The 25,410-nt window shown below is 42.1% G+C and overlaps 1 protein-coding gene across 2 annotated transcripts; it reads left to right on the forward strand.

Annotated features, from left to right (window-relative positions):
* Nucleotides 1-1,980: 1,980 nt before the first annotated feature.
* Cdc16 (cell division cycle 16) lies at nucleotides 1,981-25,117 on the forward strand. Of its 2 annotated transcripts, XM_051169370.1 has the most exons (18): nucleotides 1,981-2,176; nucleotides 3,271-3,325; nucleotides 3,413-3,510; nucleotides 4,640-4,678; nucleotides 4,979-5,119; nucleotides 6,284-6,443; nucleotides 7,463-7,554; nucleotides 8,176-8,309; nucleotides 9,550-9,629; nucleotides 10,256-10,305; nucleotides 11,033-11,106; nucleotides 11,872-11,997; nucleotides 13,758-13,910; nucleotides 16,069-16,132; nucleotides 18,485-18,546; nucleotides 20,242-20,377; nucleotides 21,902-21,992; nucleotides 24,631-25,117. In XM_051169370.1, exons 1-18 carry the CDS (start codon nucleotides 2,129-2,131, stop codon nucleotides 24,888-24,890), a joined length of 1,863 nt encoding a protein of 620 aa, XP_051025327.1. In that variant the 5' UTR covers nucleotides 1,981-2,128; the 3' UTR covers nucleotides 24,891-25,117. The 2 variants fall into 2 exon arrangements, with proteins under 2 accessions (XP_051025327.1, XP_051025328.1); XM_051169371.1 differs by lacking the exon at nucleotides 3,271-3,325 and having other exon boundaries at nucleotides 1,988-2,176.
* The last annotated feature ends 293 nt before the right edge of the window (nucleotides 25,118-25,410 follow it).

Consider the following 25,410-nt stretch of genomic DNA (forward strand, 5'->3'; position numbering starts at 1 on the left):
GCAAGAAGAAAAGTGATTACTACAAGAGCTGGTACTGTTAAGTTCCAGCCCACACAAAGGCTGAGTGCAAAGCAAAGAGACACTGACATCCCATCTCAAATGACCAGGCAGAGACTGAATTTTTCTTACTCGACTTTCTTTTTGAAATTACATTTAGCCTTTTAATGGGTTGGATGCAGAGGCCCACCACAGTGGGAAAGGCCTCCATTTTACTCAGTTCACTGGTTCAAAGTTAATCGCATCCAGAAACACCCTTCCAGATAAACTCAGAGTAATGCTTTGCCAAATACTGAGTACATAGTGGTTCAGTCGTTAAGCATGACAGCCCCTTGGGTAAGATATAAAGGATTCGGGTGAACCTCATCATAGCTCAGCCTAATCCAATGACTGTAACAAGAAACATTCAGGTGTTGTTGACACTGCGGCCCAGTGATGTGGGCTACAAAGTTCACTCTTGAGAAGTGCACAATTGAGTTACAAACAAAACAAAACTAACCATATACAAATCTCAGTATTTTAAAGAAAATTTATAATCATCTGTTGGGCCATATTTGTAGCTCTCCTATGTCACGTGGGACCCATGGGCCACAGGTTGGAGAATTTCTGATGAGGAAAGACATGTAAAGTCTGCTGCTGAGCAAAGCAGGTGTCAGAATGAAGTATCGCACCTCTCGCCTTCTTGTAGAAAAGGAGATCTATTTGTCATTGTGCACACATACGAAGTGTAGACAGAAGCAGGTAGGATGTGGGTAGGCATTGTGTCTGGGAGGACAAAGAAAAAGGGGGAACTCCATAGTATTGTTGGAGGCTTTACAGAAAGATCAGTCATGGGAAACTCAGACAACAGTGCAGACAGGAGAGCCAGATGAGCACCTTAATTTTCTGTAAGTGTACACTCATGCTTTATACTGTAGAAAGACATCGGCAACACATCTTGCAAATAGCTCAGCATGTACACACTGCTAATAGTTTGTTTGTTCCATGTTAACCCAAGTCCAAGTGTCCCTGCTGGAAGAATGAAGGGCTCAGCAGCCTTGGGACTATAGGATCCCAACTGCACAGGGAGATGACAGGGAAGGAGAAGCGCTGGAGACATAAGAAGACGTGCACAAGTATATGCTCAGGAGTAAGGCTGACAGCCTGACCAGAGAAGCAATAGTAAACTTAGAAATAATTGCCTTTGTTTGCTCATAAATTATAAGACTTTCTTGGCTGAAGATGAGATTTAAAACAATAACAAGGTGTTACAAGGTTAATCCACTGCCGGCTCTCTGAATAATGTGCAATTTAAAGATTCAGTGCCTGTCTCTGCTCTTTAGCATCTGTGGTGGCAGTACAATTTTTCTTTATAAAATGATTCTATTCACTTTGGCAAATACTGCAGACTATACCCTGCCACATACCCACCTCAAGTCAATGAGTACAGTTAGATCACTTCCTAAGAATGGAGAAGACAGAAAGGAAAGTGTGTGTGTGTGTGTGTGTGTGTGTGTGTGTGTGTGTGTGTGTGTGTGTGGCAGTGGTGTTGGATCCTTAAACTTTTATCGGTCAAACATATGTGTGTGCATTCACAGAAGAGGATGCGGCTAACTGCTCATGGCGGTGAGAGCAGAACATTTGAGCGGTACCATTCTCTACACGTTCAAAAGGTAACACACGTGCATGGAATGAAAATTTAAAAATACAAAATGCTGGGTGTGGTGATGCACGCCAGGCTCAAAGTGAGAGGCCAGTCTGGTACACATGGCCAGCTCTGGGCCACCCAGGACCACAGAGAGAAAAACCTGGTCTCAAAAACATCGGGTTTGCGAGGTAGCCATAAAAGCGTCTCTCACTCCTTGAAGGCCGGGAACCTCTCTAGTTCCCCTGAGCCGCCTCCCAGATGTAGGCGAAGGTGTTGGGAACAGGGAGCGGGCACCGGGATTACCACGGAACCAATAGAATGGGCACACACCCGAGGGGGACGCTTTTGCAGGGGACTTCCGGGGTAGGGCCTGTCAGGAACGGAAGTGCCGTGTGGCGCGCGGGGTCTGGTCCGGGCGGTGGTCGGCGGGCTTGAGTCCGTCGGCAGCTGGGGGCGCGCGGAAGCTAGGATTGGGTATCGGGTGCCTGACCTGGCCTCGCGGCCATGAACCTGGAGCCGCTACGGAAACGCGTCCGGCAGTACCTGGACCAGGTGCGCGGCGGGTGGCCGAACGCTGGGCTTCGGGGCTGTGGGGCCTGGCGGGGAGCGCGCAGCTGATAGCTCAGAACGTGCCCGGACCGTGGAAGCGGGGTACGGGTAGGAGGGTTGCGTCGTGGCCTTGGAATCTGGCTGGGCAGTAGAATGTTTTTGAGAGGATTAGTTGTGGTTCTTATTTGGCTGAATACGTGTGAATAATGATGCAAACAGGTTGTCTCCGGTTAAGACTTGAAACAATACCTAGTACTGTGTCTGCAGCCCCTGCACGTCCCTCCAGTGGACAGCTGCGAGTGATTAGGGAAAGGTGTGTCTCTGGACTCCACGTCATTGTGATGTCATTAGGTTCTTGCTATAAGTGGGAAACGGAATTGATGCTAAGTGATTTGGCCAAATGTTTGCACTTCGCTGGAAGGCTGCGTGTTAACAAGCAGTTAGTGCTGTGGTTATTTTCTTTGGCACTGAGATGTAGAGCAGATAATGTGGGCCTGGGGGCATCTATTCTGAGTAGAGTCTCGAGTCCACCTGTTCCGAAACCTTGTTCTGACTGTATCCTGGGGAACGGAGGCAAAGACAGTAAGAGCCAGGGATCAGCACTAATTACGACAAATTCATGCCTTGACACTGTCAGATTAAGTTTTGTTAGACTTGGCTATAGGGGGTGACTTTGCCCATAATCAGTAACTGGTAAGGTGTTATGATTTTAATTTGAAATATTTAAATCTAGTGTTCTATTAAATTCTACTTTGGGATTCATTTTAGCTTGTTGAAAGTATTATCACATACATGTTAGTACCAGATGTTCTAGAGACATAGATGACCCACACAGTAATCCCTGAAGTTATTTCCTGTTTTAGATACTAGCAGATGCATTTTTGGTAGTGCTATCTTGAATTGTGTATATAAAGATTGTACAGTAATGAACTAAAACTCATATAGTGAGATATAAAATACAGATGGTTGGTGGGCTTTGTGCTACATTTAAGAACTTACTGTGGCGAGTTGACTTGTTCTATAGGTTTGAATTAGTAGGCGTTTGTTCAGAACTGTGGGGCGATGGCAGTCACCCTGTGTTTGCTTTTTGTATGCAGCAACAGTATCAAAGTGCTCTGTTTTGGGCAGACAAGGTAGCTTCACTCTCTCATGGTGAGTGACATGCAATTTATTTCCCTTAATTAATCTGTAGAAATCTCCTCATGAACCTCTGACCACTTGTGTAATTTTGCCCCATAGAGGAGCCCCAGGATGTTTATTGGCTGGCTCAGTGTCTTTACCTCACAGCCCAGTATCACAGAGCAGCCCATGCGCTCCGATCTCGCAAACTGGACAAAGTAAGTACTGAAACTGTGTGAACTACAGAGTTTCCCAACTGTCCAAAAGACAGTAGGTTCTTTTTCAGGTGCATGCTCTGTTTTTAGGTTAACATTTAAGAGAACACCCCTTTGTTTTTATGTGAAGAAATGGTTTGGTTTGGTTTCTTTCTTTCTTTCTTTTCTTTTCTTTTCTTTTTTTTTTTTTTTTTGAGACAGGGTTTCTCCTATATTAGTTATGGCTGTCCTGGAACTCAATTTGTAGTCCAGAACTAGCCTTGAACTCACAGCGATCCACTTTTCTCTGCCTCATGGGTGCTGTGATTAAAGGTGTGCACCACCACTCCTGGATAAGGGATTTTCTTTTTAATATTAAAAAAAATTATTTATATGTTTATGTGTGTGTGCCACGTGAGTATGGGTACCTCCAGAAACCAGAAAAGGGCATTGGATTCCTTGGAACTGAAGTTCCAGGTGTTGTGAGGTGCCCATTGTGGGTGATGGGAACTAAACTTGGGTCCTTTGGAAGAGCAGCAAGCACTGGTAACTGCTGAGCCATCTCTTCAGCCCAAGAAAAACGGTCTCAGTCTAAATCTCAGTCATTGTTTTGCCTTCACTTGCCCATCCTACGTGATCTCTAAGCCCTCAATATTGTGGTTTTGCTTTTGTGTGGTTTAAATTTTTGCTTTTTAATATGCTTGTTCATATAGTGGGTGTATGTATGTCTAACTGTGTGTGTGTGTGTGTGTGTGTGTGTGTGTGTGTGTGTGTGTATCAGACTCTGGCCTTCAGCCTTGTAGCAAGCACTTTGACCTCCTGAGCTCTCCTGACAGCCCAGTTTGCTTGTTTTGAGATCAGGTCTCACTGTTTTGCTTAGTCTGGTTTCTAATTCCTGGGCTCAGAGCAGTTCTCCTGCCTCAGCCTCCTGCATTATTGGGACTATAGGCAATTTCTCTTGGATCCTTAGTGCCTTTAATGTCTCTTTGATGATGATGGGGGCTTTGCTTGGTTTCTAAGCTGTAGAGGAGAAAGTATAAAACTCCAGTTCCTGCTTAATTTTCTTTTTAAATACAGATGTGTATTATTTTACACATTACACGTACATGTTACACATGTAAAGTGTCTGACTTTTTGACTTATTCTTTTCTAGCTGTATGAAGCTTGCCGATACCTTGCAGCTAGATGCCACGTAAGTGTGCTTAGTTTGTTGGTGGAATTTGACTATGTGAACAGTGTGCATCCTTCATAGGTATGTGGGGCGGTTTTTGATCCAGAGGCTGAAGCATGGTGACTAAGCATAGTCATAAAGAATATCCTTTTCTTTAGTAGTGTTTTCTGTAAATTATTGATTCTTAATTTACAAAAAGCTGATATGCATAAAGAAAGTTGTGCTTTAGGTATTTACATTTAAATAATGGATATACTATTTATTGTCCTTTAAAAATCTAGAAGACATGGGTAACGATTAGTACATTCATTTTCTTCCTAGTATGCGGCAAAGGAGCACCAGCAGGCTCTTGACATTCTTGATATGGAGGAGCCAATTAACAGAAGGCTCTTTGAAAAATACCTGAAGGATGAAAGCGGCTCCAAAGACCCTTCCAGTGACTGGGAAACGTCACAGTCCTCGGTGAGTAATACAGCTAGCATGTTTCAGACATACCTGACTGAGTGTCACTTTGAAGCTGTAACAATATCAATGTCCTCTGCAGTTGCTAAACTGAAGTAGGCCGAGCGGAGCCCTCACTGATGCCTGGAGCTGCACACAGGGCTGGAAACAGCTTTCTCTGCTTTCTCTGTTTTGGACATAGGCAGAGGAATCTTAATTAGCGTCGATTGTTTACAGGAAAGAATTTGTTACTTACTTGATAGCACATAGCGTCATTTGCATGTTTGACTTTATTATTCGTAATCCCACATAATTGAAACAGAGTACAATAACATAATCTCATACTCAGGTTAACAACTTGCCTTGTTACTGTTTTGTTTTGTTTTATTTTTGTTTTTTTGAGACAAGGTTTCTCTGTGTAGCCTTGGCTGTCCTGGACTCACTTTTTAGATCAGGCTGGCCTCGAACTCACAGCAATCTGCCTGCCTCTGCCTCCCAAGTGCTGGGATTAAAGGTGTGCACCACCACGCCTGGCCTCTTGTTACTCTTTTTAGCCAGCACTACAGAGGTATCTAAATCTCCAGGCCTTACAGAGTTCCAAATTCAAGTTATATTTCCCCTTTTTCACAAGTGAGGAAATAAGCCCAGACCAATTAAATCACCACACAGAAGCACATATAACTGTCAGAGCCAGAGTTTGAAGTCAGATCTCTGGGCTCTCCTAGGCCACTCCTCATCTGACCAGGATGCAATACTCGCCAGGGCCTTCTCATTTGGCTTATGTGTCAGACTAATTTTACACATTCTCTTCTCACTCTTAAGTTATCATCAGAGGATGTGCCTAGAATCCATACTCTGAGTTACAAAGTGTCATTGGAACAAAAAGTCATCAATGATCAATGTACAGGAAAGACAGGTGAAAGAAGCTTTAGTCTAGCCTCAGACTTACTGTGTTGCCCAGGTTGGCCTTGAACTTACAATCCTCCTTCCTCAGTTTCCCAGGTGCTGGGATTCTAGCCTAGTGAGAGTAAAGCTTTGGCTGGTGTATATCTGTTGATTTTTACTGTGCTTTTGCAGTTGAGATGGTGCTGCAGACATAGTAAGAACTTCTCAGTGCTCTAATACTATATATCTCAATTGAAAAGTGATTTTACTTAGTGTGTAAATAGTTGCGTTTTCCAACAGATAAAGAGTTCCATCTGTCTCCTGCGAGGGAAGATCTACGACGCCCTGGACAACCGCACGCTGGCCACCTACAGCTACAAGGAGGCGCTCAAGCTTGACGTCTACTGCTTCGAAGCCTTTGATCTTTTAACATCGCACCACATGTTGACAGCACAAGAAGGTTTGGGAACTCGTGGGGGGGGGGCGGGGGAGAATTGCTGTGTAGAATGATTAATATTGTATAGTTTGCCTTATTTTCTGGAACAAGAATTACAGATAGTTGTGAGCTGCCGTGTGGGTGCTGGGAATTGAACCTGGATCTTCTGAAAGAGCAGCCAGTGCTCTTAACTGCTGAGCCATCGCGTCAGCCCTGTTGCTTATTTTCTGAAGTCTGTAGCATTGAGAGCAGGTATGCAGTAGGTTAACAGGCCTCCTAAGTTCCTTAGGGTCTTCATATGTGACGCACATCAGAAATTAGTGTAATGGAGAGTCATTTGCTGTTAGGGCTTGGGGGTTGCGATGGCGTGAAGTTGTGTTTTTGTTTTGTTTTGTTTTGTTTTGTTGAGAAGTGATTTTTGAGGGGAGTTGTAAACCAAGATTCATTGATTTTCATCCTAGCTACACACTTTAAATCCCTTTGTTTCCAACTCCCAATTTCAGAGCAGTTAGTCAATGATTTCTAGAGTTTGTGCTCTGGGAGCAGGTGACGCTAGCTTACCCCAGAGACTTAGGATGCCCTAACCGGGTATGTGAAGTGGGTATTGGAGGGAACATAGAAATCAGGGTTGCTGTGGTAATGGGCTCATCCACAGACATACCACAGTAGTGCTTCTTAAACCACTGGCCTCACTGCAGGGTCTACAGACTGTCTTAAACGTGGGACAGGGAAGAGTGGGACATCGGCTGCTAGCTCTAGTAGAGGCTGAAGAGCCTCTGACCCCTGCTGTGCTTGGCCGCCTCTCAGAGAGTGGGCCACACTGTGTCAGACGTCAGCATCAAGGTGGTGGCTGTGCCCAGCTGGTGACGAGACCAGCTGGAGGCTCCTGGCTCTGCTCTCCCAGGGCCACAAAGTCAGCATTGTCTACTGTATTTTGATCTCATTTCCCCTGTAGATTAAAGGACCATAGAAGAGTGTTTTCAATTGCTGTTTCCCCATGAATATCTTGAAGACTTTATTATTTTTTTCTTAACATTTTTAAGAAAAAGAACTTCTTGACTCACTGCCTCTTAGCAAGCTCTGTGCTGAAGAACAAGAATTGCTACGATTTGTATTCGAGAACAAATTAAAAAAGGTGAGGAAAACCTGAGCTAACATTTCTTCTGTGTAAATATCTTACATCTTTCCTTAACGCTGGCCTTTTTTCTGTATTAGTTACTTCGTATATGTGTGTGGTATATATGTGCTCTCGCCCACACATCAGTGGGTATGTGGGGGCCACAGCTAACGTCAGTATGTTTTTCTCGGTCACTTTTCCACGGATCCTCTCACTGAACTGTGCTCTTTTGCCTATAGTAGCTGGTCAGTGAACCACCAGCAGCCACCTGATTACAGGCCTGTGGCCATGTGCAGCTTTTACATGAGTGCTGGGGCCTGGAATGCAGGCCGCATGTTTGCACAGTGGGTGCATTGTGTCCAGCCCCAGTACAAACTTTATTATTGTAGCATGTCCCACAAAGTTAGATTATATAAATACATGAAAATGCTGCTTAAGTTCTATCTTCCAAATTCCTTTGTGACATACTTGCTAGTATAGAACTCTGTGATGAAATTGAGAAGGAAAACTTACCAAAAGGGGGACTAATAGAACTGAAGTTAACTGTTTTCAGATGCTCGTGTGCATCTCGTGTAATGTCTTCACCTCTTAGGTGAAAGATGTTATTGCTTATCTTATGTATGAATTTCTCTGTTTCAGTATAATAAACCCAGTGAAACTGTCATTCCCGAGTCAGTAGACGGCTTGCAAGAGAATCTGGATGTGGTAGTGTCTTTAGCTGAGAGACACTATTATAACTGTGATTTTAAGATGTGCTACAAACTGACTTCTGCGTAAGTATGCTCAGTTTTTGTGTCAGAATGTGTGGCTCAGTCCACAGCTGTCTAATTCACAGGTATATTCTCTGACAGTCTTTTGTGAATTGGTGATGGTCACCTTTACCATTTGTAGACTGTTGAGCAGGTTGGTGTATTAAAGAGCACATGACAGACACAAAGTTACTGATCTGTACAGACACACAGTTGGGAAGAATCTACATGTCCATCTTCCCACCTGCTGACTCGGGAATGACAGTTCCCTGGGCTTATTATACTGGAACAGAGAATTTATACATAAAACAAGCAGTGACAAAGCAAAGGTGGAAGCAGTCCATGTTACCCAAGAGATGATAGTTTGAAAATACCATTTGGGCCCATACTTTTATAAAACTCATAATTTGTTACCATTGAATCTAATACAGTCCTCCGACCTCTGACCCCAGGTGCTCTGTCTTACACGATCACAAGCTAAACCATCTCCTGCACATACCAGCTTTCTACTGTATCTCTTCAGCCATCTCAGCTGGATTACATTTCATAGAGTTTGTGGAGCTTTGGATGGGGGGTTGTTTGGTTGGTTTTTGTTTTTTGAGACAGGGTTTCTCTGTATAGCTTAGCTGTCCTAGAACTTGCTCTATAGACCAGGCTGGCCTTGAACTCAGGGATCCCCCTGTCTCTGCCTCCTGAGTGCTGGGATTAAGGTGTATACTATCACACCTGGCTTTTCTTTTTTTAATCACAAAAATTTTAGTAAATACTTATCTATTTAGAAGCTTATACTTTTTATCCTTTTAACTAGGTGGATTATATATGAAAATTCTGTTAAATTTAAAGTAAATGAAGAGGCTAAAGCTTACTTTTATTCTTTTCAACTAAACCAGTTTTTTTACTTATGCTTACTTCATTTTTGTGGTACTGGAGATCAGACCTGTACACTCTAGGCAGGTGTTCTCTCCTTAGCTACACCCCCAACTCTCTTTATTCTGAGACAGGGTCTTACTTAGTTGTCCAAGCTGGCTTTGAACTTGTGAGATTTCTGCCTCAGCCTCTTAAGGCCCAGAATATTGGACAGACTTACGCACTGTGAGGCCTGGGGGCTTCTGTTTCCTGTAAACTAAGCATTTCTTTAACCAAAGTAAAGGGTTAGGGTTAGGGTTACAGCGTCGTGTGTGATGGGCAATGAGTGAGCACGGTGGGTGATGAGGACTGCAGTCACACTGCCTTCTAGGTAGTGATGTGTTGCTTTAACTTTCAGAGTGATGGAGAAAGACCCTTTCCATGCAAACTGCTTACCTGTGCACATAGGAACTCTTGTGGAGCTGAACAAAGCAAACGGTGAGCACTTATATGTCAATTTTGACTGTCTCCCCCCACCCCCTCGTTTTTTTTTTAGTATAAACTTACTATAGGAAAACAGATAAGTCAATATTTAGACATTGGAATGGAGTGGATGTTTTGCTTGTGTTCCCCATGTTTTAACGTTGAGAAATGTCTACTTTGCCAGGCAGCATATTTGTCCCTGGGCCTTTGGGAACTGGATAGTGACTCTGTCGCTGAGCTCTGTGCCCTGGGGGTCTGTAACACTGTGCTCCGGGAAGCACAGATCTGAATCCAGAATGTAGATACCATTTGTGTGATAAAAATGAAAGTATGGCCAAAGTGACTACTTCACTGCATCCCACCTGTGGCATGAGATGCGCAGGGCTCTCAGATGGGTGCTGTAGAAGGGTCTCTGGACAGCTGTCTGTGCTGTGTGGCCCGTATACCCTTAATCCATGTAGTTCTTCAGCCAGTGCTTAGTGCCCACTGTTGGGACCGAGGAAGGGTGTGTACCGGGGGATCTGTTCCTAGAGGGGAGGAAGGTATGAGGTTATTGTGTGCAAATGGTTTCATGGGTGGAAAGTCAGTCTGCAACCTAAATTACTGATATCAAATACATTTTTTCCTTTTTTCCAAAATAGAACTTTTCTATCTTTCTCACAAGTTGGTGGATTTATATCCGAGTAATCCTGTAAGTAATACAATTTCTCTTTTTCCTTATCTGAACTTTAAGAAAATATTTTTCTAGTATGTAGACAGTAGCTTATGTTTCTGAGTTTAAGCAAATCATGTTTTATGTTAAAGCATTGAGGCAGACTCATCTAGTGCCAGCGATAACAGCAGCTTTAATGTCCGTCCTATGAAGTGGTTTTTACTTACACTAAAGCAGTAACTTTGACTAAACCCTTTCTCTCTGGTTATAGACGTGTGCACGCTCCTCTAATACACTGCTCTCCAGGAGCACAGAACCCCGAGGGAGTCGTGGCTCCCTTTCCTGAGAATAGAACTGTTCCACGGCTGCTTGTGTGCACGTGTAAGCAACCAGGCTGAGCTTACAGCTAGAGCACTAGGAGTGGAAAATAGGATCAAGAACTTGGTCCTTACAGACGAATGTTAGTGAGCAGGGACTGAATCTCTAGCTCAGCTGAAGCCAGTAGAGGAGACTCCAGCTACCTAAAACTGCCTAGAAAGCAAGGGAGAGCCAAGGCCAAGCAAGAACCCAGGCAGGTGTGATTAGGAGCCTTGTCCTCAGTGGCCACCACCTGGTATCTGCTCTCACACAGGACCTCAGTATGTGTGTGTAATCTCAGGGAGCCCTAATTCAGACTGAAACATACGAGCTGGGACTGTCTAACCCACGCTTAGGTTCCAGTTCAAGGTTAAGTGTCTTTGGTTATAGTAAATATTGGACTTTTTAGGTATCTTGGTTTGCGGTGGGATGTTACTATCTCATGGTTGGTCATAAAAATGAACATGCCAGAAGATACCTCAGGTATGAATTTGTTTTCTTCTTTGCTACGAGGTGAACTATGAGAAGAGTTCTTCTAATATGCTTTATTTAATGCACTGAGCAGTAGGTGCTGTAAACGTAGCATAAAGGAATGAGTGCTCCTTTTAGCAGGTTCTGCTCGCTTCAGTAGTTTATCTGTGTAACTGTTCATTAAGATGCTGTGAGCAGAGATAAAGCACTGGTACGGGCTTTGTACTCCTTGGAGTACCAGTCTTTAGGTTATGCTCTTTTACTTGTAAATGAGAATAGGAAACAATAATGCAGTGTGGAAGGGCAGCTTTCTTTTACACTGTCACCCTTTAGCTTTTGCTAATAGAAAATACATTAAACTCTGAATGAGGTTAGGGTACCTCAGTGTGACCATTGAATAAGTTGGCTCCTGTAAGGTTATGCTGTGGTTTCCAGTTTCAATGCAGGTTGTTAGGAAGCGTGCACTAAGGGGCCCACGTCATGTGGCCATTTATGCCACCAATGTCACTCCCTGGGTGAGAGTGGGCTGCTAAGTAAATAGTATTTGTAAATTGCATACAGATGTTAATGGTTTTGGCTACATTACTCTATCTAAATACCATAGGACTCCTGAAGTTTCTTAAAATCTATATATTGTCTTGGTTCTGCTTTATTAACAATTGTATGTTTGTTAGAAGCTTATTCAGTTGATCTTAGTAATGTTTTTAATGCCATGTACTTATATAAAACTAAAGGTTGAAGAATGAATACATTGCTTGAATATTGCTTTTGTTTCAGCAAAGCTACCACGTTGGAGAAGACGTATGGGCCTGCCTGGATAGCCTATGGGCACTCGTTTGCTGTGGAGAGTGAGCACGACCAAGCAATGGCTGCTTATTTCACAGCAGCACAGCTGATGAAAGGGTATGGCACATCAGCTAGACTAACTGCCAGGGGCGGGCTTCTGCTTTCAAAGTGAAGGGAGTTTCTCTTTGGATTACTAGTCCTGAATTAAACAAAACTCACACATGTCTTTTAAGTGACCACTTGTGTTTATAAAATAACTGTGACAATGGAGAGAAAGGAGTCAATGTGACCCTCTTCCAGTCACTGCAAGAAAGAAGTAGAGAGTGAGGGAGCTGAGTACAAGCTTTTTTACACGCTCATGAAGAGTGGAAGGATTCATAGAAAATGGAGACCTCTCATCTGTTACCAAGAGTGCTTTGATCTATCTTGGTTGTGCTAAGGACTATTTCCTGGTTCTGAGGTTTTGTCAGTATTGTAATTGCAGTGCTGATGTTAACTGTTTCTTCCTCTAATTTTCCAACAGTTTTTGCTTTATGTGTTCTGAGTCTGCTAGTTCTTAGGTGAGGTGTAATTATTGTATCTTCTTGATGCTCTGAGTCATGTGTCACTACAAAAGTCCCACCTTGTCTCTGGTAACGAGGTTGTCTAAGAGTCCACTGTACCTGTGTGTGGTCACACCAGCTCAAATGCGTTACTCTCCCATCCTTTCAGCTTCACCTTACTTGTAGTTATGTGAAACCGAATAGGAGTTAGGGAGCTGTGTCCCTTGTAGTCTTTGAATTGAAGTATGTCTCGTGTAAACAAATACAACAAAATGATTTAAAAAAAAAAAAACATTTACATGTAATATGGTTACTGGTAAGATAGAACTTATTTCATCCATTTTGTTCATTTTCTTCCTGTGATGTCTTTGTTTCTCTATTTCTCATTGCTGCTTTCTTTTGTGTTCAGTATTTTACAGTGTGTATTTTAGTTCATTTGAGTTTTATTGTTTGGTAATAGTCACTTCTCAGTGACTTAAAGCATTTTAGTTTCAATTAATATTTCACTTTCACTCCTTTCCTACCTATCTTCTTTGTATTCTTATTGTCCTTCAAGATATACCTCATACCATTATCATGGTTTAATTAGTTCTTCTCAGTTGTCTTTTAAAGAGTTGCAAGCAAAATTACATTTATACTGCCTTACATTTACACTTTAGTTACTTTTACCAGACTCTAAACTTACTTTTCCATGTAGTTACAAGTTACCGTCAGTGTCCTTATATTCCCACTTAAGGGACTTGCTTCAGTTTTCCTCAGTAGATCTCCTGCTGACGGACTCTGTTATGCATTGTTCTCACAGCTGCGTCTTCCTATTTATGCCTGTAACCCCTTCTAGCAAAGGTTTTTTATTTCATGTATTGTGCTCTTCAATTCCAAATGTGTTAGCCCTGAAGAGATGGCTCAACAGTTAAGAACACTTATTTTCTCTTGCAGAGACCCAGGTTCAGTTTCCAGTACCCACATACAGCTGCCTGAAACTCTAGTGTTGGGGAATCTGATATCTGTTTTTGGCCTTCACAGGCTCCTGCACACAAAATGCACTCAGTCACATACACATACAAAATTAATTAATTAGTTTTCTTTTTTTAATTGCTGTTCTCTGATGAAGATTATGCTTATACTCTTCACTAAGTGTAAACTTAGTTTCTTTAGTTCTTTGGATAGTAAGCTAGCATAATTAAGGTGGTGTCTTTTAAGTCCTGTGTCTCATCTTCTGCTAGGACGGTTTCTGCTGACCACTTTCTTCTGTTTGAACTGTACTTTAGAGTTACAGAAAAGTAAGTGATGAGATCTAAAACTGATAAATTTCTCTTGCATTTCAAATGTTTTCAGGTGTCACTTGCCAATGCTCTATATTGGATTAGAGTACGGTTTGACCAATAACTCTAAACTGGCTGAGCGATTCTTTGGCCAAGCTCTGAGCATTGCCCCAGAAGACCCCTTTGTCATCCATGAGGTTGGAGTGGTCGCCTTTCAGAATGGAGAGTAAGTACTAGAGGGTGTCAGCCCTTGTATGGGCTCTACTGACCAGAGCTGCTCTTCATTGGATTTTTATTTTATAAAAATAAATTCATTCATACAAGTGAGGGGAAAACAATTGAGATGTAATTGAATAAATTAATTAAATAAAAAAAGAGGAAAAAAGAAATTAATTTTTATTTTTTGATGTATTCTTATAGGAGGCAGGAATGAATTCAAAAGTAGAAATTCTCATCACAGAGTCCCATAAAACCCTAAGCCATGTTGTGGTCCTCCTTGAATATGGGCTGCCACAAACTCCATACCCACCATGTAGCCTAGGCAAAGTCTTCTTTGTCAATTAGATGTTAGACTCACAATTTGAGAAAGGTTTTCACATTTTGAAATAAAAATATCCTGTGGTTAACTATTGGCGGGACAAAAAATTAAACCTTGTAGTGTGATCACCTTTACTTTGGCTATAGTAATGCTTTTCTGTAGCCTTGAACATCTGGGGGAGGAGAAAACTATATGCTGCACTATATAATACCCAAAGTAAGCACAGAGACAGTGTTGTCTGTGTCCTAAAGTTTAAGTTATGAGGGCTGGAGAGGCGCCCAGCAGATAAAAACGTGGTTGCCTTTGCAGAGGACCAGGGCTCCATCCCTAGCATCCACACAGGGCCTCATAACGTTTTAAATGCCAGTTCCAAGGCATCCAGTGCCTTCTTCTGACCTCTGCAGGTATACATATCGTGCACATGCATATGTGCATACATGCATGCATATCTACATACATACATACATACATTTCAGGCAAAACACTTAAGACACATAAAATAAATCTTTTAAAAAATTCATTTAGGTTATATAGGTTACATACTATTTTATGTGTTTGAGTGTTTCGCCTGCTTGTAGGTATGGATATGGAGGTCGGGGATACAAGATGGTTGTGAGTCACCTTGTGGGTTCTAGGAATCAAACCTGGGTCCTCTATAATAGAAACAAGTGCTCTTAACTGCTGAGCCAATTCTCCAGCCCCATGGAACTTTGGGTGTAGGTAATAACATCTTAATGTAGTTCCTCCTCAAAATTTACATGTACTTTCTCTGTGATTTGGCTTACAAATATCACTTGGGGCGGGGGGGGGGGCGGCGCAGGTGTGGTAGTGGCACATGCCTGTAATCCTAGCACTCGGGAGGCAGAGGCAAGAGGATTACTGTGAGTTCAAGGCTAGCCTGCTCTACAAAGCGAGTCCAGGGTAGCCAGGGCTACACAGAGAAACTCTGTCTCAAGAAACAAAACAAAAATCACTTGGTCCCCCAAAACAATACTGATTTTAATCTTTGGTTTTGTTTTTTGAGACAGGGTTTCTCTTTTAGTCCTGGCTATCCTGGACTTACTTTGTAGACTGGGTTGTCTTCGAACTCACAGAGATCTGCCTGCCTCTGCCTCCCAAGTGCTGGGATTAACGGTGTGCGCCACCACCACCACCACCACTTAGCTGATTTTCATCTTAACACGTTCAGATATGAAAAGAAGCCCAAGTTCCCTGAATCGTTCCTGGCTAATCTGGCACCGAGTTGTGCCCAGTGTTCTTCCTAGTGGTCTTTTTAGTGCTGTAGCTTCACAGTGTGTGTACTTTTTGTTGGTAACTATACTCTCTAAAGTAATTTCAACCTAGTGCTGTTTTTGGTGAAACATAAGTAGCCATCATGTTCGTCCAAGAGGATGCATGCAGTACTGAACATTAGGAGAGCACGTGTGCTGCTCTAGGCTTGGTGTCAGGGAGCTGACAGGGACTGTTAGACAAGGTTAACCATGGTGACATGTTGTGGCCACACATGCACGGGAGTTTGAACACCACTAACCAAGAGGACTGACTCTCCCTAAATTCTGAGCCTGAGTATTATAATGTCATAAGGTTAGCTATTTGTCTGGCTCAATTTTTGTTCTTGTTTCTTTTACAGTAAACTTTTTTTGAGTTATCATATAAAGTAATGAGTTTCATTATGGCATTTTCATGTATATATGTCACTATCCTTTGTTTTCACTTATAGCATAATCTGAATCAATTATTTTTAGCAGTTCCCATGTTATTTTAGTACTACTAGAAATACTCAAGTTTTTCTCTTCATCCCTGCAAATTTTAAATAACTGCTAACCTCTTCCCTCCTCTATTCTAGATGGAAAACAGCAGAAAAGTGGTTTCTCGATGCTTTGGAAAAAATTAAAGCAATTGGGAATGAGGTATTGTATGTAATATCTGTACATGCACACACAGACACTGCTGAGCGTGTTTAATGTTGGCTGTGGAAAATGCAGGCTTTCTCTGAGGAGATAACAGCCTAATAGTTGCCATAATAGTTTGACAATGTTATGCTAATCTGTTGATTTTTATATATAGAAAACATGATCTCAGTTCTGATGAAAGAGCATTTACTGGGTGTGACATGGGCAACAATCAAAGCACATAAGGTGTTTTTTTAAAACAATTTCTGGTAGCTAGTCGAAATATTAGTCGCTTATTTGACACTGCTTCTCTAGGACTTCAAACAGACTCATCTTTTGCTCAGTAAAACAAGCAATGTGGCAGGAGACCCACCTCTGTAGAGCTAGGTGTCACTGTTGTTTTCAGGACTTAGTGCTAGTGAGCTCACTCTCTACCTGGCAAGGCGGTATATGCACTAGTATTACTCATACATATTAATGTGAAGTATTAGCATGTGTAGCTCAGATCTGTGTGTGGCTGCTCTTCTGATTCCTAGCTGCTTAGCCGATGCCTATCGTATTCTGTGCTGAGTTCACACCCTGGTTTTACACTTAAGCTCATGGCTCCCTTCCTTGTATTTGTTTCTCTCTCTCTGACAGACACAGTTTCGTAGGGCTCCATTACGGACAACCTGCCTGCCCCCATAGATTAGAGCGCTGCTTACTTTGGTCCATTGTTGTTTACCATTTGAACTTACAAACATATTTCTGTGTGTTCCACACGTATGTCTATAGAGCATTTTTTTTCCTCAGCTAAGTTTTAGGTAGTTCTGAATAATGCTAGTGCTTCTGTCAAAGTAGGGTTGCCACTCACCACAGTCCATCCTTGAGACAATTGAGTATCTTGCTGTTCGGTAGCAGCACCTGAAGCCTGATTACAGACACAGCCCTAAGATCTATTGAGTCAGCCGGGTGTGGTGGCACACGCCTTTAATCCCAGCACTCGAGAGGCAGAGGCAGAGGCAGAGGGAGGTGGATCTCTGTGAGTTCGAGGGCCAGCCTGGTGTACAAAGTGATTCCAGGACAGCCAAGGCTAAACAGAGAAACCCTGTTTTGAAAAACAAAACAAGAAAATCTATGGAGTAAAAGCTGCAGTCATGCACAGGAAAGTTGGAGAAGCACATTTCTGAGTTATTCCTAAAAATATTTTTCATTCATGGGCAATTTGAAATTTTACAAATACTCAAATATGAAAGCATATTTAGTATTTAATGCATAATACTACTGAAGTATCAGAATGCCAATTAAAAGTTCTAAGAAAGGAAAAGACTCTTACTTTAGTAAGAAACTGCAGCATATGTCAAACTAGCTAAAGAGAAACCCTGATGCCTGTGAATCTCTGAAGGATTTTGTTAGAAAAGGTGACCCAAGTTCCTGTTTATTAGCTTAGCATGTGTCCAGCCATGAGCACAGAGCTAGGCATCAGATACAGTAAGAAGGGTTCCACATCTCCTACCCTCAGATCCACTGGGAAACGCAAGTAGGGTATTTGCAGCAATGATGCAGTATGGTCGAGGACAGGAAGATAGCACGTGCAAGGGTTCTTCACCCATAAATGACAGTGGCCAGGAAAGGTTTTGTCACACACCCCATCCTTAGTAAGCAGACATTAGCGAGACAGAAAAAAGGAACAAGGTTTTTGAGGGGCAGAAATGGCATTTGAAAAAATGGGAGCTGATTCATTGTGTTTGGAATTTGACATTTCAGAAGATATCAGGAAGTGGAGCAGGAAGGTTAAGTGGGTTATGAAAAACCTTGAAAATGGTGTTACAGAGAGCTCAGAACTTAGGCTGGGAGCGGGGAAGTGAGTAGTTTCTGAAGAAGACAGCATTTTGTAGGATAGGTGCTCAGGCCAGACTTGGAGAGCCATGGTTTACAGGGTTGGAGTTGTGCCTGCCAGGTCAACTGATGAAGCTCTGGGGAGTCTTAGAAAAGCAGGGTATTCTGCTCCCCCCAGCAGTTGGCTTGGACATTTGGGGTGAGTTGGAGAGCCAGAATGACTAAGGAAAGATAAGCTGATAAGGTATGCTGCGTCGAGAGTGCTTGTAGCATTCCTCCATAGAAGTAGTTAGGAGGCGGGTGCCGTAAAGATCAGGGTTTCCAGTCAAGCTGTAGGCGGCAGTTTCTTTGGAATGGATGGACTCTGAGAAATTGTGCTAATTACAGTTGAGTGCTTACAAGTCTCCTGTAGTAGGGAAAACAATTGGATGAACTAGTAACTCCTGCCTCTGCTGTGGAAGATCCCAGCTTGCAGGTTGCAGGATGTGAAATGATTCACTGCAAACAAACCAGGCTGGAGAGTGATGTGAGCTTGATATTGCTGTGTTTTAGGTGACAGTTGACAAATGGGAACCTTTGTTGAACAACTTGGGGCATGTCTGCAGAAAACTTAAGTAAGTGAAGTAGAGCACTTCCGGTTACATTCTTTGTGACTCAGTTTATTTTGAATAGCCTTTCTGTGTTTTATTTCGTGATGTCCTCTAGTCCCCAGACTTGGCTGCTCATACACAACAAACACCAACATCCTTGGTTTTCCTATTTCTACTGGTTTACTTTTATTTTAGAAACATTGAGAAGTATAATAGCTATGGCTTTTTTCTCCTCCCATATATTAAAAAACTTTAGTATTCAAAATTGATTTCCCCAGAAGTTCCATGGCATAATAAACAGGTGACAGTTACAAATGGGTTATTTGCCTGGAGATGGACTTCAGTTGATAAAGTACTTGCCTCGTGTGCAAGAAGCCCTGGGTTTGCTCCCCAGCACTAATTAAACCAGACATGGTGGCACATCTATGTTGATAATCCCAGTATTCAGTAGGTAGAGGCAGCACATTCAGGTCATCATGGCTACATTGTGAGGTGGGGGCCAATCTGCAATACATGAGACCCTGTCTCAAGCATGGGGAGAGGCGCTAAATCTTAGGAAGTCTAGATTATTCAGAAGTTCGTGGATTTGCTGAGAGTGCTGAGTATACCCACACTGAGGTAGTCCTCAGGACTTGGGGTGCAGAGACAGGACGATTGCTGCAAGTTTAAGGTCAGCCTGCACTAAAGAGTAAAACTCTGCCTCAAAAAACACACGAACAAAAATAGTTTTTTAAAAGGTATTACATAAATACCGCTTATGTAGTACAAAATAATTTTACAGCTTATAAGTAACTGAAATATGGGGGCAGTAGAGATGGCTCAAAGGTTAAGAGCACTGGCTGTTCTTCCAAAGGTCTTGAGTTCAATTCCCAGCAACCACATGGTGTCTCAAAACCATCTATAATGTGAACTGATGCTCTCTTGTAGCCTGCTGGCATACATGCAGGCAAAATACTGTATAAATAATTTTTTTTTTTAAGTAGCTGAAATACATTGATGGGCGTTGGGGGAGCACAGGAGAACATTCTGTTGAAGAATTTCTTTGAGTCTTGACTATATGTTAAAGCTGTAATATTAACCAGATTTTAACTGAGTCTGAAACCTTTTCACAAAAGATTTGTATAGAGCAAACATTTCAGGAACTTTGAGAAATGCTATTCTAAGTAATTATGTATGGCAAAACTCTTTGGTTGCTTTCAACGGTCCTTGATTTAAAAAAGTTATTTATATGTCACAGGAAAAATGGTGTGTTATGAGGCCAGGCTGGGAGTCGGGGAGTTTCTGGCTAGTGTTCCCTCAGATGGAACAGAGGACAGCATTTCATGCTGGAGTTCCTCATCTAGCTAAGGGACATGCCAGGAAATAAATAAATCTATGTTCTGTTTTGTTTTTGAGACAGTCTCACTAAGTAGCCTTGGCTGGCCTGGAACTTGCTATGTAGACTAGGCTGGCCTCAAACTCAAGAGATCTGCCCACTCTGCCTGTTAAGGCCTAGGATTAAAGGCATGTGGCACCATTCTCAACTGGAAAATGCATCAGGATATTGAAATCTATAAAAGTAACTATCAGATAGTTAATAGTGTTGACTATATCTCTGAGGAAAGCCTTGGGGATTCACAAAACTACTAAAAGTTTCTTAATAATTAGCACTTTCATTATATCCAATAATTGTTGTCCTTCCCTCTCCTCTGTTATATAACCTGTGTCTTCTTCCAACAGGAAGTATGCCGAGGCCTTGGATTACCACAGGCAGGCACTGGTGCTAATCCCTCAGAATGCATCCACCTATTCTGCCATCGGGTATATCCATAGTCTGATGGGCAACTTTGAAAACGCTGTGGACTATTTCCACACAGTATGTATTTTGCCTAAGCTTCACTCTAAGTCTGGTTAATATGTGCTTCTTGTTTTAAAAAGATCTTTTGTAGGCCACATTTTACTTATTTACAGGTTTAAACTTCTTCAGTAACCCCGTGTTTATTCTTTTCTCTGCAAAGAAATTATGCATAGTGTGTAGTATTCATCAAATTAGAAGTAAACCTGAGACTGTCCTGCATATTCACTGAGGTATTTGTGACTCAGTTCTATGTGGATGTTGACCAGGCAAGAAGAGCAGAAATTCCCATTTGCAGTGACATCCTCTGTGGACTCCTTCCTGTCTTCCTTCTTAGGATGTGTATTGTTAACTGTGTGTTTCCTCTGTAGATATCACAACAAAGAATCCTTCTTAGTTCACATACCTTATTTCCTGAAAGCTAAGATTTGGAACTTGCGGTAGGTCATCGAAGGTCCGTAAGAGAGAACATAAAGACAGGAAAGTGATGAGTTAGCCTTAGCACATAAGCACAGGCACCACAAAGCGAGGAAGATTAGCATCTGAACTTTATCATCATCATCTCCCATCATAGTTTTTGTACTCGTCTGTACCTAGACTTTAATTTTTTATTCGCACTCTAGTATATGCATTAAAAACTAGAAGGAAGTGGTTACAGTTTCCAGCATGGGCAGCCGGCGTCGCTCTCTTCCTTATATAGTATCCCGGAGGCAGCACACGTAGCTGTTCTTGAGTCTGCGTTTTACAAGCTGCAGATACCTGCCTTGCAAATCTTGTAAAACCCTCTCAGATTGCTGGTGTATCGATAAAAGGTTTTAGCCAACCACTACAATTCATAGATTACCTTTCCATAGTCTTCACGTGCTCTTTCCCCTCCCCTGACCGCTGGGTGCACCTTCACAGACACGACAGCCATTTACAGCGGCTCCTTGCTACAGCAGCGTCAGGATACCACCATCTGTAAGACACCATAGGTTTAGAAACGTTAGAATTTGAGAACATGTGGGCCACAGGCTCAGTTCACCAGTGATATTTGGAGAGACAGCTAATATATGAGGCAATGTAATATTTAAGAAATAAATTCATTGCTGTAATAGGTTTGTAACTAGTCTTCAAGAATTAATGAGCAACTTGCAAGTTATGTGAAGTCCTAAAGTTAGTCCTGTGTTTATAGGAATACTGAGCTGGTGGGCTTAACCAGAGGACGTTTTCTGGTCTTAGATGATCTTTGAAATGTATACATTTGAAAAATAATGTAAGTTAACTGATCTTTAATTCAGTTAATGCACAAGATTCACAGAACTCTGGAGACAACTTTTAATGTGCTGGGGCAGACTCAGGGACAAGAGAGAAAGGGTGTGATAAACACCCCTGACCCTCGCCTGTTGTTAGCAGTGATCAGTTCATGCCCAATCTGATAGCTACCCACGCACCGGTACCTCGGCTAACCTATGCTGGACTCCATAGGATGCTTTGTGAAAATATTTTCTAACACAAAAGGGAAGGAACAGTATTTTAATAACCACGCTTGGTCTTTTTTGGCAGGCTCTTGGTCTTAGGCGAGATGACACGTTTTCTGTTACGATGCTTGGTCACTGCATTGAAATGTACATTGGTGACTCTGAAGCTTATATTGGTAAGGTTACATTGTTCTCCTAGGAGTGTGGTATACTCTGTCTCTGGTCTCTTGAAATCTTATCCAGTGTTTTGAATTTAAGAAACTAATTTGTTAGAATAATACAATATGCATTAGTGATACATTTCAAGTGGAGTACTTGTTGTACATAGAACACTTATGAAATGTGGTAGAAGAGGAAATCATAGAGATGTTTCTCTAAAGCAAATGAATGACTTTATCCCCTTTATTTTATAATAGAGAGTACAATATAATAATCTGTATTTTAGTGGAAGATATGCCTTCCTTTATGTAATAGTAATTTACAGAATTTTGAAATACTTTTACAATGATAACTAGTAGGATGATTTTAGGTACAGTTGCTGTACTTGGCCACTTTAAGAGCAAATATTGTGAGATCAGGAGAGTACATTGAGGTTAAATGTTAAGATCTGGACCAGAGCTAGGGGCTGGAGAGATGGTGCGGAGATAAAAAGTTTTAAGACTTTAAAGACTTGGCCCTATATAAACATAGAGTAGGGGAATGATAAATTGCGCTTTAATAAAATGATGAACTGAAAATACCATAATAAGAATGAAAGGCATAGCCAGGCACGGTGGTGCACGCCTTTAATCCCAGCACTCGTGAGGCAGAGTCAAGGGAATTACTGTGAGTTTGAGGCCAATCTGGTCTACAAAGCGAGTCTGGGACAGGCAAGGCTACACACAGAGAAACCCTCTCTCAGAAAGAAAGAAAGAAAGAAAGAAAGAAAGAAAGAAAGAAAGAAAGAAAGAAAGATGGATGGATAAAGAAGAAAGAGAGAGAGAGAAAGGAAGGAAGGAAAGAAAAGGAAAAGAAAGAGAAAGAGAAAGGCATGCCACTAACTGGAAGAAATGACTCACAACATAGAATACCAGAAAGCCCATGCCTAGAATAAAAAAAATAAAAATAAAATCCTGCAAGAAAAGTGTGCAAAGATGCTGAAGTGTAGTACATGTTTGTACCCTACCACTTGGCTTGCAGAAACAGGAGGACCATAGGCTAGCTTGGGCTATATATACAGGCTCAAACTCCACTTCTGGAGTGTGTGTGTGGTGTGTGTGTGTGTGTCTGTGTGTGTCTGTCTGTCTGTATGTCTGTCTGTCTTGTAGTAGGAAGCACATTGAAGGCATTCAACATCTCTTACCTCGGAATGGAGCTGACATTTGGCATAGGAGGCCACCGTGCATCTTCCAAACAGCTGGTGCTTTTTAACCAGAGCCTCTTGCCAGCCTTAACTAGTAGAACAACTGATACTTCTGTGTTTTTGATTATATTAGCGTCAGAAATGAGTAAAGCCTGGGAAACCATTCAGTGTGTTACATTGGTAACCAGTTAAATATTGTTGAGCGACAGGCTACTCTGGATTTATCAACAGTAATAAATGGCTGAGTTGAGCTTGGGAGGCAGAGGCAGACGGATCTCTGAGTTTAACGCCAGCCTAGTCTACAAGTGAGTCCAGGACAGCCAAGGCTACACAGAGAAACCCTGCCTCGGAAAACTTGAATGAATGAATGAATGAATGAATGAATGAATAAATGGCTGACTTACTTGAGTGCTCTTCTCCTGGGCTCTCTGGTTCATGTGACTGGTCATCAGATATATGGCTGATTCTCTGATAGACTCACCAGTGGACGGAGCACTTGGGCTGGGGTGGTGTCTGAAGGTTGTCATCCCAGGCGGCTTCATGGTGTAGGTGGTGTACAGAGATCTAAAGGACAAGGGCTGAGGTTCAGATCTTGAAAGTTGTCCATCACATTCATCATACTCTGTTCATCCCTGTGGAAGGGAGGGTTGGCTTGGGTCACGGATGCTGACACACACACACACACACACTTTTTGTTACTGTGTCAAAGTGACTTGATAGAAACAACTCAGAAAGGGTTTATTTAGACTTGCAGTTTCAGGAGTTCCATCCAGTCTAAGACATGAGGAAACAGAGGAGCTTACCTCATGGTAGCCATAACCCAGGGAGAAAATGCTCGTGTTTGCTGGCTTCCCCCCCCCCCCCTTTACCCCATCTGGGCCCCGAGCTTAGAGGGTGTTACTGTCCATGTTCTTTAAGTTATTCCCCGAGCCTGCCGTTACAGACACAGCACAGGTGTGCTTTGCAAATCTCTGCGGTATTTCTCAACACTTTCAAGTTCTGAGTTATAACTTACTACTACTCACCATTTTTATTTTTAGGATGTTTATGTCATTTCTGACAAAGTACCTGTCCCTGAAAGCTATAAGTTCCAAATGTATAATATTTTCAGTTATGTCAGAAGTTACTGACCCAAATTTATCATAGATTGTCCCAAATATATATTAATATTTTATATATGTTGATATAGCTTTAAAACATATAGTTTCTATGAATAGTAATTACTGACTGTACCCAACATGGTTTAAGAGACACTAGTATTCAAGCTTTGGGAACACTTAGCTGTGGAGCCATGTAGGAACCATGATTGCATGTGCTTTGAAAACTTAGCGACTCCTTTGAAAATGTTGGAAGATTAAAAAAAAAGGAGAAGAAAAATCGCTTTTTTTTGTTCCCAAGACAGGGTTTCTCTGTGTACTCTTGACTATTAATAATAGAATTTCTTGTTTTCTAATTATGATGTTTCTTTTTAGGAGCAGACATTAAGGACAAATTAAAATGCTATGACTTTGATGTGCATACAATGAAGACACTAAAAAACATTATTTCACCCCCATGGGACTTCCGGGACTTTGAAGGAGAAAAACAGAGCACAGAGGAAGCAGGGGCTGCACCTCTGGAAAACTCCAATAAAACGCCAGATTCCAGGCCTTCCCTGGAAGAAACTTTTGAAATTGAAATGAATGAAAGTGACATGATGCTAGAGACATCTATGTCAGACCACAGCACTTAATGTACTCGCGACAGTGGTCCAGGACCTCCTCGTGTGCTAGTGTAGGCCAGTGTCCCCTTGCTACATCTTAAGAGTTTCCCACTTCTACTGTGAACCCAAACACATCTACGTTTAGCACCAGCAGCCTACATTAGGAGACGGGATAGCACACCCTGGCAGCAGATGTTTTCTGATTTTCTGAACCTACAAAGTAGTTACGCATAGTGGAATAAAGAAGACAAACTGTTCATTGTGTCTCTTCTTTGGTAAATTTATATTTTGGAATAACTTTAGAGAAAAGTGTCTAAGATAGCAGTTATCTTTCTGTTGCTATGATAAAATTCTAGCACCAAGGCAGCCTACTGAAGGAAGAGTTTTTCCTGAAGTTTCCGGGGGATGAGTTTGACTGTGCTGGAGAAGCATGGCAGCAGACAGGTATGGTAGCTGGAACAGGAAGCTAGTCACATCTCACGCACAAGCAGAAGGGACTGAAGTACAGCAAGAACAGTCGCTTGAAGCCTGCCCCAGTGACATGCCCTCC

The sequence above is a fragment of the Acomys russatus genome, chromosome 27, assembly GCF_903995435.1.
Source record: "Acomys russatus chromosome 27, mAcoRus1.1, whole genome shotgun sequence".
Classification (NCBI taxonomy): domain Eukaryota; kingdom Metazoa; phylum Chordata; class Mammalia; order Rodentia; family Muridae; genus Acomys; species Acomys russatus.